Below are 14892 nucleotides of genomic sequence, written 5' to 3'. Positions count from 1 at the left end.
GACTGAAGAAGGAGAAAAGTGTCCTTTTTAATGCTTCCTGAAATCAACCCTGTCATATATTGCCAGTTTATCTTAAATTGTTGAAGTGAGGAACTGAAAGGATGCTTTTTATGACTAATAATATTTTTCATTATGTTGAATTTAAATTCAAAGTCTGTTGTCTCAATTTCAAATTTATATTTTAAATTGTGGGCACCATAAATATGGAATATATGTTTGTTTATTCCGTTTCAAACAAACTTAAACTGTTTTTCTTGGATTTCTTGACAATGCTAAGTAATGGTGGTGCATTAATGTATTTGATATATATTAGTTCTGTATTAGATAACACATCTATGCACTTTAATAATATATTTTATGTTACTGTAGAATTTTTTTTTGTCAAGCAAACATCTTTTTAATGTGATTTAATGGAACACTTGAAATGTTTTCCTCTGCTTCATGTTGGTTTTTAGGGTGAGTCTTTGCTGCAACAGAAAACAAAAGAGCAAGAAGCTGCTTTGACAAAAGAGACTCTTCTCCTTATCAATGACTTGAGAGTCAAGTTCCCAGGAAAAACAAATGAAGAATCTGAATTAATTATAGAAGATGTAAGTATCTATAAATAAGAAAGAACAGGCTAGACACTGTTTAGGCTACTGAAATGGAGGAAAGTAAAAAGCTCAATCTATGATTCATTAGCTCCTGTGCCCTAAAACTTCCAGAACTCAGGATAACTCAGAAGAATTTGAAAGCTTGGAGCTTTGCATGCTTTCTGACCTTAAAAGAGCAGCTCTGAAAACATTCCTATGTCCTTATAAAATATATGAGAAATAATCAGGAGGGTTAGGAAAATTCAGTTTTTCATTGTAGAGAAAGTTCAAACTTTTAAGTAAGCCAAGAAGAATGTTACAATTCATATTTCATCTGATATTGTTAAAACAGTTCCTGACCTGTTTAACTTGCTCTCAGGCAGGCATACTAGAGAACTCATGTCGGTATGCTGCAGGCAGAATCTATGTTTGAGGGTCATAAAGAACACCCTCATGTGCTTTTTGGCTCTTGTAGTCTACCAGGTTAGTTTTCTCATAGCTAATGTTGTCCTGAGCCTTGTAGTTTGGTATCAAAGACACGTGAAACAATGCCAAACTAAAGTTTAATTAAGCTGCAATGCTTAATATTAATGTATATATGCAGAAATTGCATGCTGTCTAAATACCTTGTAAATATTTAATGCGAAGAAGCTAACAGGATGGAAAAGAAAAAAATAAAGATAGATGTTCTCAGTTTAGAAGAAAAATGAAAGGATTCAAATTAACACCTGTGCTCTGATGTAGTGAGCATCAGTCCCCGATGTGTTAAAATTCATCTGATTTATTATCTGGCCAGAAATGTCCTGAGCTCTGTGAGCTTCCAGAATGTTGATTATGTTTCTAGTAATCTCCGCAGCTACATTGGAGTGGAAAGGAATTCTGTAATGACGGTTGATTTGGTGATGGGGGAAGATAGTATTCACAACCAGCAGATTGGGCTCCTCAGAGGCAGAACAAAAATGTTCAAATATGGTTATTTATAGAAAGGATGATTTCTAGGTATGTCTAATGTCCCATATGCAGCAAAACCCCTCACTATTTAAATAGATCAGCAGTTATGCATTATTGAACTTAATACTCTCAAAACTCTGAGCTGAGTCAGTCAAGACAACTTTCTAACTGCTTTGTAGTGTATGATTGTCAGAATCAGGTAGAAAAGAGGGTAATATTAAACTGAAGCATCTCACAGATCTTTGCAAATGTTGCCCCACATAAATTTGCAAATATTTAGCTGTTTCATTTAGAGAAAACTTCTCACAGCAGTCTAAGATGCTCACATTTTAGGGGTTAGGAGTGCTCATGAATGAAAGACCAGCTTTCAGTTGTTTTAATGTGTATTTTTAATCTTGTGTTTTACACTGACCACAGATTATGGATAATTGGAAGTATCATAAAACAAAAGTGTCATCCTATTGGTTGGTAAAACTGGATTCAGCAAAGCAACGAAAAGTAAGTGACGTATTTAATTTTCAGGAGGCTGTCTAGAGTAGATGCATAGCAGTGCTCCTACTGATGTTTAGCAGTTCCTGGGAGTGACTTGAGATGCCAAAATACTGACTGTTGGTACTAACAGAGATATGCATTAATTCCATTATAAGACATTGAGTTCCTCCATATTTGGAGAAGCATGATTGTTCTGGATTATAATTTAAAAATCAATTTCTCAAAAAAGTAGTCTGCTGAAAAAAAAGCAAAGAAATGATTAGCACTTAAATACCTAAGTTCTAGCTAATGTTTTAGAAGGGTATTCACTTGGCAGATTTGATTGATAAGGGCTACACCAGTCAGCAGTTTCAGACCAGGCATATTAAAACTCCATTAGAGGTAGTGATACTGCACTTGGCTGTTGGAGTATTTGACCCACTGTATTAGAACAGATCATGTTGAATAAAAAATGGACCTACCAAGCAAAGAATTTTCTCCTTTAAGCGTTATTTCAGAAAGCTTCCAATAGAGGGTGGTTCTCTCTTTATTTGACTGGCAGTCATGTTAAACCAAGGGCATATGTACAAAGTCAGGATGACAGAGATTGATGTGCCAGGTTGTTACTTACAAAAACTGCACAATCAGAAATGTGGATTTTTTGCTCTTCTTGTGAGGACATCTTTTACAACTTTAGGAGACTTATAATTCCTGAAGCACTAGCGAGCCCTTCATCTTTGCTTGCACTGGAAATGATTTGCCTTTTTTTTTAACTGCTTTTAACCTCAATCCCTTCAAGCAATCAGATAGTTATTCTTAGAAGGGTAGTTTATAAAAACGGATTAACTTTGACAATGACATTGCAGCTGAGGACTGCCAAATGTCTTTTGTTGATTTGAAAGAAGTATGTTTTATATTCCAATGAGGTGGGTGAAGGAGAAATGAGCAAGGAGGAGAATATTTATGCAAGTAAGGAATATGTCTCAAAGGTACCTTTCTCAACTTTGTGAAATACAAAACAGAATCTCAGTCTCCTTCACTCTTACTTACTGGGAAATTCTAACACACAAGAAGAAAATACCTGGGCAATGTACTAGATTTCACAATGTTCATGCCTGACAGCCGTGTTTGCGTAACAATTATTCAACATGGTACAGAAAAATTAAACTTACACTTATATTCTCAGTGTGTAATATTCTGGCATTACAGTGTGGATACAGGCGGCATTCAGAAGTAAGTTGAGAGTAAACCAATTAAATCAATTCATGTTAAAAAGAAATTTAACCTCTAAGACTTTCAATACAAAGAGATTTGGTATGGGAGGAGTTATGACTGCTTCATGTTGCATCACTTTTCATAATTTCTTTAAAAGTGTTTTGATGGTTACCAGAGTGTTTTGAATATGCCCTTTCATAACATCTTGTTCCCTTATACCTAGATAATTTGTTTTGTTAAAGTAAATGATGTAAATTAAGCAGAAAGATGAAGGCAAGCTAGGGAAATTAACTTAGAAAAATGAAGATGTAGGTTTCATGGAGTTCCAGCCCTTGTGCAATGCCTTGTCTCTTTTCTTAAATGGATATTTTTTTGCCATGTTTGCAAATTAAGAACGATTAACCGGAACATTTCCTGCTCTGGCATATCGGCAATATCAGCACAGTCAAAACAGCAAGAAAGATTTTTTTTTTGCAGAGTATCTGACAGCCTGTGGCTTGCTCCAAGATGTTCAGTTCTTGGTTTTTTTCAACTCCAGGTACTACAGTAAAAGAAAAAACTCTATACTGGCATAGTTGTTCTTAGCTCATGTCTTTTGGACTAGTGAGAGAGTCTATACAGGGTGGAATTCTTTTTCACACAGGGAGATACTTTAGTCAGTGTAACATTGCAAGGAAATGTAGGGCTGATCCTTACGTGCTTTAGGGACTAAGCTGTTTCATGTTTTACCACAGATAGTGGCCATGTGTGTGGGAATGCCTTGGACAGGAGAGAGACAAGGACAAGGGCTTGAGAAGCATGAAGGCTAATGCTGCTAAGGAAATGTCTGAAAGACTGGGCCTGTCCTACAGGCATGGGACAGTCCAAAACCTGGGTTTAGCTCCTGCTGTCACTAACAAAGATCAACACCCTTAGATTTTAATATCTTACTCTTTCTGTCTCACTCTTTGGGAAGAGTAGGCCATGGGTGTGGGTTTTAGTGCATTAGACACTTGCATTCATAAAGATTCCCAACAGAGAGGACAGTATTGTATTTTGGGTTATTATGTGCATGGAATTACTGCAAGATCTGTGCATGCAGACTAATCCCAAGTCTTCAAAAAGAATTTAAATAACATGGAAAAGAACATATTTCATCAAGGCTCTCATTATTAGGTATCTATAGATTTTCTGCCCATTAGCCATACTACACAGCTTCCTTGTGCTATTGCAAGCATTCTGTTTATTATAGCTTTGTTTCCTTCATTGTCAGACAATTTATAAACAACAGTTTGTTATGTAGGACCTAAAAATTGCAATTCCACACCATTCTTCAATGCTTTACTGTTCTACTAAATCTCTTCCACCTTTTGAGGACCACAATTCACCATGTGAATCAGTTTGTCCTACATATCTGAAAGTTTCCAGGGAAGGCATTGTACCTTCTAAGTTATAAAATCTCATACCAAATTAGCAAATACCGCCATCTGTTTACCATCCTCCTGAGTCTGATTGGTTTTTTGGAGGATGCTGTTATGCAAAAGAGACAGTGAGGGTGTTTCCTTTAAAGGAAATTTCATGTGTTTACCTGGCTTTTTTGTTGATAGTTTATGTGCACCGTAGGCTTTTTCATAGGACAGGTTTTACACTGTTCAGAGTGTCAATATGGGGCCTAAATACGACTTTGTACACAAAACTATTCCCAGACTTACTAGTAGTATCTAAATAGAATCCAAGGCACTCTGGAGTCTGATTCTCTCCAGGGATTATGAAGGGAACATAGAGGACTGAGTTAAGAGAATGTCCAGATCAAAGCAGGCACCATGAATCCCCCCTTCCTTGCATGCCCCATTTCAGTGGGGTGTGCAATTGTGTGTGCAGGACTCTGGATGTGCAGCTGTCCAGCACTATATTGAATGCAGCTCAGCTTTATGCTCTTGCATTTAAATGTAGTCTGTATGTAACAAATCCATGGCGTGTCTATAACTGCTATAAATGCTCCTATTTTAAATATCTTGCTGCTTATTTTCTTACTTACTGATTTCATTGCGCTGCGTTTTGCCAGGTACACTAATATGGTTTGATCCAGGGTAGCACTGAGCTTAAACAGACATTAAGCCAAAGGCAGTTTGTAGTTTTTCAGGACAGTTTAGTTCATAAAAAAATACATGGATTTTTACAAGAGAGTGGAAAAAAAAGATATGCAATACTTGGGTAAATTAAGTTGCTTCTAGTCTTTAATTGTGTCCATTTTGTTTCTTTTTACCCTTTCTGTCATTTAAACAAGCTAGTATTGAACAGACTGAAAAAACAGAAATGAACTTTTTTGGTAATGAAAATAAAATACTTTGATTTAGCTTTACAAAATGTTACTAACAGAAAGAATATATAATAAAATCTGATGAATGCACAGAAATGAACCCCAGACCTCTGTAGGAATGTACAGATATGCAGTCATATGTATAGGGATAGCTGTCTGTATGTGTGCAGGGCATCAGCTGGGTTCTGGTTTTGCAAAATGTCTCTGATGTACTTGGAATGCTCTTTCCTAGGTTTTGGATATAGTCAGGACAAGTGTCCGTGCAGTTCTACAGCACGTCTGGAAAGCTCCAGACATTGAAAATTTACATCTTTACCGCATTTTTAACCGTGTATTTAATCGCTTACTTTGGAGCCATGGCCAAGGCCTATGGAACTGTTTCTGTAATTCAGGGTAAGCCAATGTTTCTTTTCTTCTTCTTCATAGCTTCACAATTACAATCAATGCTGGCTTATTTTGTTGGTCATTTTCAATCACAAGAATGATGTAAAGGAACAGACCTTAAAGATGACCTAGTCCCAGCCCTCCAGCCATGGGCAGATCAGGCTAGACCAGCACTAGACCAGGCTCCTGAAGGCCTTATCTTACCTGGCTTTGAACATGGTCAGGACTGGGGCATCCACAGCCTCCCTGGGCAGCCTGTGCGAGTGTCTCACCACCCTCACAGTGAAATGCAGCCCAGTTTAAACAAGTCTTACTAGGCAGGAGTGAGCTTTCTGGTTCTATGATGTTGTTTTAAGGATGAACTTTCTACTCTGGCAGTATGAAATCTCCTGCTGCTCTCTGTGGGCAAGGCTACCTTGGCCTGGGTACTATGTTGAAGCCAGATGCAGCAAATTTTCCTCACTCTGTGAGGTGCTTCTTTCATACACAAACAAAAAAGCTCAAGCTTACAGACCATCTGTGCTACTGGATAATAATTTTGTCCAAAAAAAGTCTTCACAAGCACCATGTTGCCTTTTAAAACAGATTGAATGATCTATAATTTGATCAGAATTTTGCACAAACAAGAATGAGGTGTATGCAAAGAACTATTTATTGTAGTCTTCTGTGCTGAAACACACCTGGTTTATATGGGTGTGGTAGACCATGGTGGGTTTTCTTTTCCCCAAGAAAGATGGCTTCTTAAGAAAACAAAAGGAATTTTTCTTTTAATGTACTTTGCAAGTTGCACTTAATTGTAGATAACCAACCCCACATGACCAGAGGAAATAATAAGCAGTATTTGAATTACTAAACTGAGAGACTCTCTTCATATGACATTTTGGATAAGGAAGCAGTGCACATAGTAATCTCCTGTAAATTAATTTCATATTTGTTTCTTACTATCATGTACTTAATGTATTATTATGCTGTGTGGACATTTAGAAATAATTTATTACTTTTACTAATTCCTTTAATATCATAATTTCATTCAGGTTAAAAAGAATAAGTGTTTTGAGTTATTCCTGTTGTGTTGTAAGACAAATATAGTATTTTGTGACAGTAACTCTTTATGTGCTAAACCTAAGTAATGGCTCTGTAAACACTTCAGGGAACAAACCAAATGAAAAATGGCAGTGGACATTTCCCATATGAAGACTGACTTTCTACTTGGTGTTTTGGAATCAGCATCTGCCAGTATTTGTGTTAAATAGTATAAACCTTTTCCTGTACACACGCGTGCTTTTTCTCTTGCTGCTCTGTTGTTAAATCTGATATAAAGCAGTAAAGCTCTTAGATTGCAATTTGTGACAGAGACCATGAATTAGTTTCTTTTCCCATAACAGGAGCTCTTGGGAAACCATATTCAGTAAAGGCTCAGAGGCGGTGACGCCTGAGCAACTCCAGTGTTGCCAGAGAATAGTACAGCTTTGTAAGCACTGCCTGCTGGTAGTTTACAAACATTCATCAGATTCAAGAGGATCCCCAACTGGGATGAGCTACCACTGGGATGATACAAGGTATAAATTTGAATATTTTCCTCCTAAATTATAAGTATAAAGGATAGTACTGCAATAGGTGTTAGTCCATGTTGTTACCACTAAATTTTCTTTAAGTCTGGTTCCCTCTGTATTTAAGAAAAAAACCCAGCAAACTCCCCAGCATTTCCCTTGATCCTGACTTTCAGTCATCCTTATCTCACTAGCCCAGTCATGAGGTGCTACCAAAAGAAAACTTGGCATACACATCTGGTGTGAAAGTACCCTTACCAAACTCTTGATTGCCTACTGCATAATTAGCTGCAGCAAAGGCTTTCCATAAAGTGAACTGAAAATCTCCTTTCTTCCCCTTCTCAGATCCCTCAAAGTCACTGTTTCCAGATTTGCATTCCTAGAGGTATCCTAACATGTCAGATACTTCTGGCTTCACATTCGCAGTGGGATGCTATAGGGGCACAGCTCCAGCCAAGGGTCAGGTAAGTGCCATCTGATTTACTGTATTGCACAGTTTTGCAAAGTTGATTTCCAAAACCTATAGATTGAAAGTTTTATTATTCCATCTTATGGAGCATAAATATATTTTCAAACCTTGCAAAACAGCATCATATAGTAAAAGAATTATTTGGCACTTACCTGATTCTCTATTGGCTGGTTTAGTTCCCCAACTGGATACAACAGGGTTCATAATTTTGTCAGTATAGGGATTACTGAGAATGCTCCAACTGTGGCAGTAAACAATTTGCAATTAAACAGTCATAGATAGAGAAATAAATGTTCTTAAATGAAATTACAAAGGATCCAAATTCTATCCCATTTTAATTATTGTGTATATAAAATTAAAAATCCTTTGTTTATATAAAATATCTTACATATATTGTTACATAGGAGGGCTTTGTGAGTTAAGTATTATGTGAAAAACAATTTTTTGATATATTGTCTGTTAAACTTATTTTATGACTTAATTGCTTACTTGGTATATAACTCAGATGAGTTATTTGATACACTGGACTCATGCATTATTGACATGTGGATCTTAAGGCACTCTAACATAATTTAAAGCCAACCAGAAACAAAGTTTGTTTGATCACAGCAAAAGTGGAAGTATGTTAGCCACAAACCAATCATATTCAATATTAACATCTCCTGAGTTATAGCAGGAGTATGGTAAAGTCATTTGGATTAGCTAAGACTAGAAAATCTCAAAGTTTTTATTGCCTTTACTGTTAATACTGCAGAAAATTTTACATCATGACCAACCACAAACTATTCCAACTGATCAGATTACTCTAATGTACTCAGCTAACAGGCTTGCATTTGGAATGCAATCAAAGGGCTGGTCCAAGAGAACTTTCTCGTCTCCAGTTTCTGTATTTCTTTGGATGTGGAATGGAAGTTGTTCTTAAATTTCATAGGCTAGAGGAATCTAAGCCCTCTATATCCAAAATATCAGTAATGGAGTGTCAGGACAACTCTGATTGATTAAAGTTACAGTTTTTATATTAGTCTCCATAAATGCTTCATCTAGATATGAATACAGCTATATGCCAGTTAACCATGATATTCTGAATTTGTGAAATGAAAGACACACATGGAAATAAATTCTCTTGTCCGTTATGGCCCACAATTATAAGGTTATGAACTACTTTTCTAGAAATGGGAGAACCACAATACCAATTCACTTTTCACTTAGATTTCTGTTTTTATGCATCTCCACTACTAGGAACAGTGTTTCTGACTTTCCATAAAATTGTGTGGTGCAAGAAAATATTGGAGTATAATGTAATAATGTATGAGAAGTCAATTTTTTCAAGACTTTATAAAATCTTATTTTAGGAAGAACTTTTGTTTTTTCTGAGCACAAATCAATTTTTTATTTTGTTTGTAGTTAAGAAACAAAAGTTTGTGGAACTAAAGCTTTCACAGTTTACAAATAGGTAACTCTTTAGCTGGGAAAATTTATTTGTACAAGGAAAGATAAAAAGAATGAAAACTGCCACAGAGTTCTTTAATAACTTCTCAAATTTCTTTTCAATTCTATCTCTTAACTGTAAATCCACTAAGTAAATAAAATAATAGGACTGCTTAAAAACTATACCAAAGTTTCTTATAAAAATTAACTAAAATCAAACTGTGTAAAAAGTCAATTTAACCTGTGTTACCAAAAAGAAAAAAAAAATCTACCACTAGGTTGTTACAGCTTGCTAAATGACATTACAACATGGCATATTCTCTGGGAAGCATTAGAGATTTTTACTCTATCATCAAGCAAAGGTAGGACTTGGTCTGGTGACACAGTGAACTGTCAAGCTCACCACTAACTCATGCCAAATCAGACTTTATCTTTAAAAAATATATTGGTGATAAAGTTTTTCTCAAACTTAAACAAAGCACATGTGTACACTTTCTTATATAGATTGTCTCCCCTTGACAGTGCTGCTGTTTCTATCCATGAGATCAGTCTGACCAATCTTTTAACTTGTTTGTCATTAATCAATATAATTCACTAGAACTGCACAACAATTTTTAAGTGATTATTTATACAATGTGTTGTGTTAATCCATCCTAACATTGACATAATTCGTTGTGAAATTCTGATTTAGTACGGATGTTATTTTTGCACACTTAATTGACTTCTACAATTAACTTTTAGGTAATTACAGCATGAAAATATTTAAGAATTAATATTAGGCATATGATAAACTCCTGTTTGTATTATTAGATGAAATACAAACTATACAGTTACCTGAATTTAAAAGGTAAATAGTCATTAATGTGAGATACTAGGTTGTAGGATCATTTCTTCCTTTACTAGAGTAGTGATGATAACATGTCTAATTTCAGAGCATTAGAGCTGAAAACCTTTTTTGGTCTCTAATCAGTTTCTTTTTTACAATCCAACTTTTTATGAGATGGTTAATGTAATTTGCAGTTATTGCCCAGTTTAAATTAAACAGGACTCTGTTGTTTACACAGGATTCCACTGTTTATTTATTCCATGGCTTGAAACATAAAGGACTGGAAAGATGTTTGATCCTCATACAACAGAGTTTAGATTCGTTTTCTGAGTTAGGTTGAGCCTATTGCCCTCTGTGTTTCATAAATAGCATTTACTGTACTGAATTTCCTGCATACACCAATTATAATGTCTGGCACATTAACAACTAACTATTTTGTTCTGGAATGTTGCTTGGTCTGTAAACTTTGCTGTATTTTCATATCCTTTCTAGGTATTTATTGCCAAGACCTTCACTGTTCATCCTGAAATCATCCTCATCCAAACTTAGCTGCAGTTCATCTGGAATGCCTCGCCCTAACATTTTGTTCACACACAGATACAGTCACTTGTGAAGTAAAAAGAAAACTGCTGTTTGTAAATAATAGCACTCGATTTCTTTTTTTTTTTTAACTTGTGATGGAGCTAAACATAAGCACTGTTATATATTTCCTACCATCATATTATAATAAAATTTAGCTGAAAATCTACTGTAAAAGCATAGCTTTTCTGGGAACATAATCAACCTTGTTAAGTTGTTTACACACACATGTGAATGTGTAGATCTTGCTAGGTTTATAAGTAATTCCTTCCTACTAGAAATGTTATTTTTGCTGCAGAATATATAAAATGGAATTGTTCTTGAAGATTCTATTACAGTATTACATTATTTTGTAAGTACAATACTTTGACTTGAAAATTATTTATTGTAAATTATATTATTTATTGTCTCAAATGTAATTTATCCTTTAACAAAGCAGATAATAAAAAAAATTCTAGTAGAAGAGTAAAACTGTAATAGTTATAAAAAATAATCTGATCAGTTCTCGGACATGTTTAAAATAAAACCTAAAACTCTGTAAGCCAAACCTAAAGCAGACATACTTTTCTTTCTCCTCTGAAATGACAAGATCTATTTAATACTGCTATTTTTCTTAAAGGACATGATATAGTATCTTTTAGCCAACATGAAGGCACCTAGTACACAAACAGTAAAATATCAGTTTAGGCATTCACTTCCTAATTGGATTCTTGTAATAAAATGGAAGCCAATGTTTGTTTCCAGGTTTTCATTCACATTACCTATATCCTGTGCCTTTAAGTTTCCTTTGGGAGCAAGCAGTCATCCTCAGCTCCACACGCATGCATAGTGCATAGGTTTTCTGTTACACTGCATAAGTGGTAAAGCAGACATTTTTAGGAAATACTGCAGCTGTAATGTATTATTTCAAACTTAAACTAATTGGTTTGTTGTAGTTTTTAGCATGCAATCCGGTACCTACTGTAGAATGTATCTTTGCAATGGACAGTATTTTCTAGATTGCTGACACCTTTAAATGTTGGAAATCTAATTCATTAGGAAGCTCTCATTCAGATCTAGGTTCCTGAGGCTGGCTGAGCAGCACAAAACCAAAATGAGCCAGAGCAGGAACCTGGTATTAACAGGATTTGTAGCCTGAAAACATCATTCAGGTTTTGATACATACAGCCATTCATCCCACTCAGCATTGTGCCATGTGAGCCTTATTCGTTAGAGAAATAATTATTAAACAAATCAGTTAATGTAGATTTAAAAATAATTAAGTTTTTTAAGCGAGTAAAGAACAGAGTAGTTATTATTTACCAAAGACTCATGTACTTATGAATCATTAAACCCTGAAACGTGTTTGTAAATTATCAATGTATTTCAGGTATACTTTAAAATAATTTGGGGGCTAATTATCCTCAGGAGTAAGTATGTTAGTGTTTTTGATATCCAACAATTGAGGACAAATTTAAGAGACTTAAGAGATTTGAGACTGAAGTTGTATGGAAATGATTTTCTAAGAAGTTTTAGTCATAGAATATATAAAAACTCGGAATTTGGTTGAGATTTTTGATGCCTGTGCTGTAGTGCCTCAGCTCTAGAATTGCAGAATATAGAAAAAGAATATTTGTAAACCAATAAAAAACCCTCTTGAGATTACCAGATCAAAGCAGCCTTTGGTCTGGTAAAGTCTTTTTAAGTTTTGTTGTAATACTAGTTCAGTAATATAGTATGTTCACATTAATTGTATTATCTCTTTTGGTCCATACAGTGACTATTAAAGCATACTCTGGTTATCTGTAACACCAAATAAAAGCTGTAAATTTTCTCTTCTTGGAGCAGGCTTCCATTGTATTCTACTTTTGGCCATAAGGATAAGATCAGCTTCTGGCTTAGCTTGCCAAACTCAAACAGAGTTTTAGGATAAGAGGTTCACATGTCTTTTTTCTGCCTCTTTTTTTTTTTTAAAAAAACCCCTTCACTGATTTCTATTTTTGATTGACAGTGCTGGGCCAGGTCTGTCTGTACAGAACACTCTGCCAAAAGAAAGAGGGCTATTAACCATACCTATGGACAAATTTAGAAAAAAAAAAACCAAACGCATTTAGCATGTACAAAAGTGGACCAGATGGTTGTTTACGTCTGACTTAATATCTTTGTATTTCTGATAACCTTTCCTAAAGTGGTCATGTGTTCCTAATAATGTGTGAATCAATATCTTCAATAAACATCATGCTACACTTTGCTGCAGCTCCTCAGAACCAGCGTGTGTGCTCTGCGGGTGAATTACGGCCTCTCCTGTAGCCCAGCTCCAGGCAGTGCCACAGGTGGGAGCAGTTACCCCTTTCCTCTGCGAAACAGCCGCAATTTGCTTTGTGATCAGACCAGTGGGCCTGGTAAGTCTTAATTAGTGGCCTTGAGCTCCTGCAAGCGCTGCTGTGGCAGCACCTGCAGCCTTTTGACCGGCAGGTCAGCCCGCCCCTCATCCAGGCTCGCTTTGGGAGCAGCGGGCGCTCGGGGCGTGGAGGAGAGGGCAGGCCAGCAGTGTCCGCTGCAGCGCAGCCAGATCCCGGGTCTGTTCTCAAGTGCCGTGGGAGCCGCGAAGCGAGGCAAAGATGCTGCCCGCGGTGTTCTTTAACCAGTTAAGACACGCCTGAAACGAGATAATGTGTTCCGTAGCGGTGTATCACAGCACCTGAAGGCGCCCGCTGCGTGTCCAGCTCCGGGCGCCTGAGGCGGCAGCCGCGTCCCGCCCGGCGCTGGGAGAGCGGCGGGGGAGCTGAGCTGCTCGTTTATCCATAACGGGACCTCCGCAAGCCCCGCTGGCGCTTAGTCAAAAATATCGCCCTTTATTATTATTATTATTATTCCCCTTGACACCGTTTTTACAGTTAATTAGCCGGGAGGGGCTAAAAGCGCCGGCACCGCCCGTTCCCGGCTGGCGAGGGGCGGTCCCGGGCGGGGCCGTGCTGGGCAGCGCTCACCGCGCTCCGGGGCTGACCGACCGTGCCCAGCGTAGAGATGGGCTCGGAAACGCAAGTTATTAAAAATTACAAACACTTCACGTGTTATCTGAAGTCCAGAGCAAGGAGAATGCCTTTTTGAAACCATTGCTTAAATGATGTTAAAGGAAATGTTACTTGAAGTACATCATAAGGACACCTATTTGTAGACCTTGGCCTTGGATAGTTATGGTCCTGCCGACAAAGAATGTCTTATACTTGTTATAGAAAAATAAGTCTCTGATTCTCTGTAAGTCGCTGATTCTCTGTACTGAAAAGTAAACAAATTAGTGTTTCAAATTACATCTGAAAGGTTCCTTATCTGGTCTAGGAGTTCTAGAACAAATCCACTTATATATAAAAAAGCCTCAGTTTATGGTTTATGACTTTCCCTGTATATTCAAGCGAAAATATTAAAAATATGCCCAGAGAGATTGGGACAGGCTGGATTGATGGCAGAGACCAAGAGTATGAGGCTCAACAAAGAGAAATGCTGAGTCCTGCCCCAGTGTCACAGCAAACCCCTGCAGTGCCCCAGGGCTGGGGCAGAGTGGCTGGAAAGATGCCTGGCAGAAAGGGACCTGGGGCTGCTGGCCAACAGCTGCTGGGTACGAGCCAGCACAGCCAAGAAGGCCAGTGGCATCCTGGCTTATTGGAGAAGCAGCGTGGCCAGCAGGACTAGGACAGGGATTGTGCCCCAGTACTTGGCACTGGTGAGGCACGTCGAGCTCTGTGTCCAGTTCTGGGCCCCTCCGTACAGGAAGGACATGGAGGTGCTGCAGAGTGTCCAGTGGACGGCAGTGAAGCTGGTGAAGGGTCTGGAGGGTAAGTCCTGTGAGGAGCAGCTGGAGGATCTGGGGTTGTTTAACCTGGAGAAGATGGGGCTCAGGGGTGGCCTTATCTCACTTTGCAGCTCCCTGAAAGGAGGGTGTAGCCAGGCAGGGTCAGGCTGACCTCCCAGGGAACTGGTGACAGGACAAGAGGACATAGTCTCAAGCTGTGCCAGCGGCAGTTCAGGTGGGAGATTTGTGGGAATTTCTTCCGAGAAATGATTAGACGTTGCAATGGACTGGCCAGGGAGGTGATGGAGTCACCATCCCAGGAGGTGTTTAAGAAAAGGCTGGACATGGCACTTGGTACCATGCTCTAGTTGACGTAGTG

General features: G+C 37.6%; 1 protein-coding gene across 2 annotated transcripts in view; it reads left to right on the top strand.

Moving 5' to 3' along the window:
• Positions 1 to 12691, top strand: part of TTLL7 (tubulin tyrosine ligase like 7) — a 66018-nt gene extending 53327 nt beyond the window's left edge. The window contains exons 17-22 of one of the 2 annotated variants that reach the window (XM_063407373.1): positions 456 to 590; positions 1941 to 2021; positions 5741 to 5901; positions 7278 to 7451; positions 7788 to 7906; positions 10658 to 12691. In XM_063407373.1, the coding sequence (XP_063263443.1) occupies positions 456 to 590; positions 1941 to 2021; positions 5741 to 5901; positions 7278 to 7451; positions 7788 to 7836 (600 nt within the window). In that variant the 3' untranslated portion in view covers positions 7837 to 7906; positions 10658 to 12691. The remainder of the gene's footprint in view (positions 1 to 455; positions 591 to 1940; positions 2022 to 5740; positions 5902 to 7277; positions 7452 to 7787; positions 7907 to 10657) is intronic. The other variant, XM_063407372.1, reaches the window with a different exon arrangement.
• The last annotated feature ends 2201 nt before the right edge of the window (positions 12692 to 14892 follow it).

The sequence above is a fragment of the Prinia subflava genome, chromosome 10, assembly GCF_021018805.1.
Source record: "Prinia subflava isolate CZ2003 ecotype Zambia chromosome 10, Cam_Psub_1.2, whole genome shotgun sequence".
Taxonomy (NCBI): Eukaryota; Metazoa; Chordata; class Aves; order Passeriformes; family Cisticolidae; genus Prinia; species Prinia subflava.
This window is presented reverse-complemented; position numbering and strand designations above follow the sequence as displayed.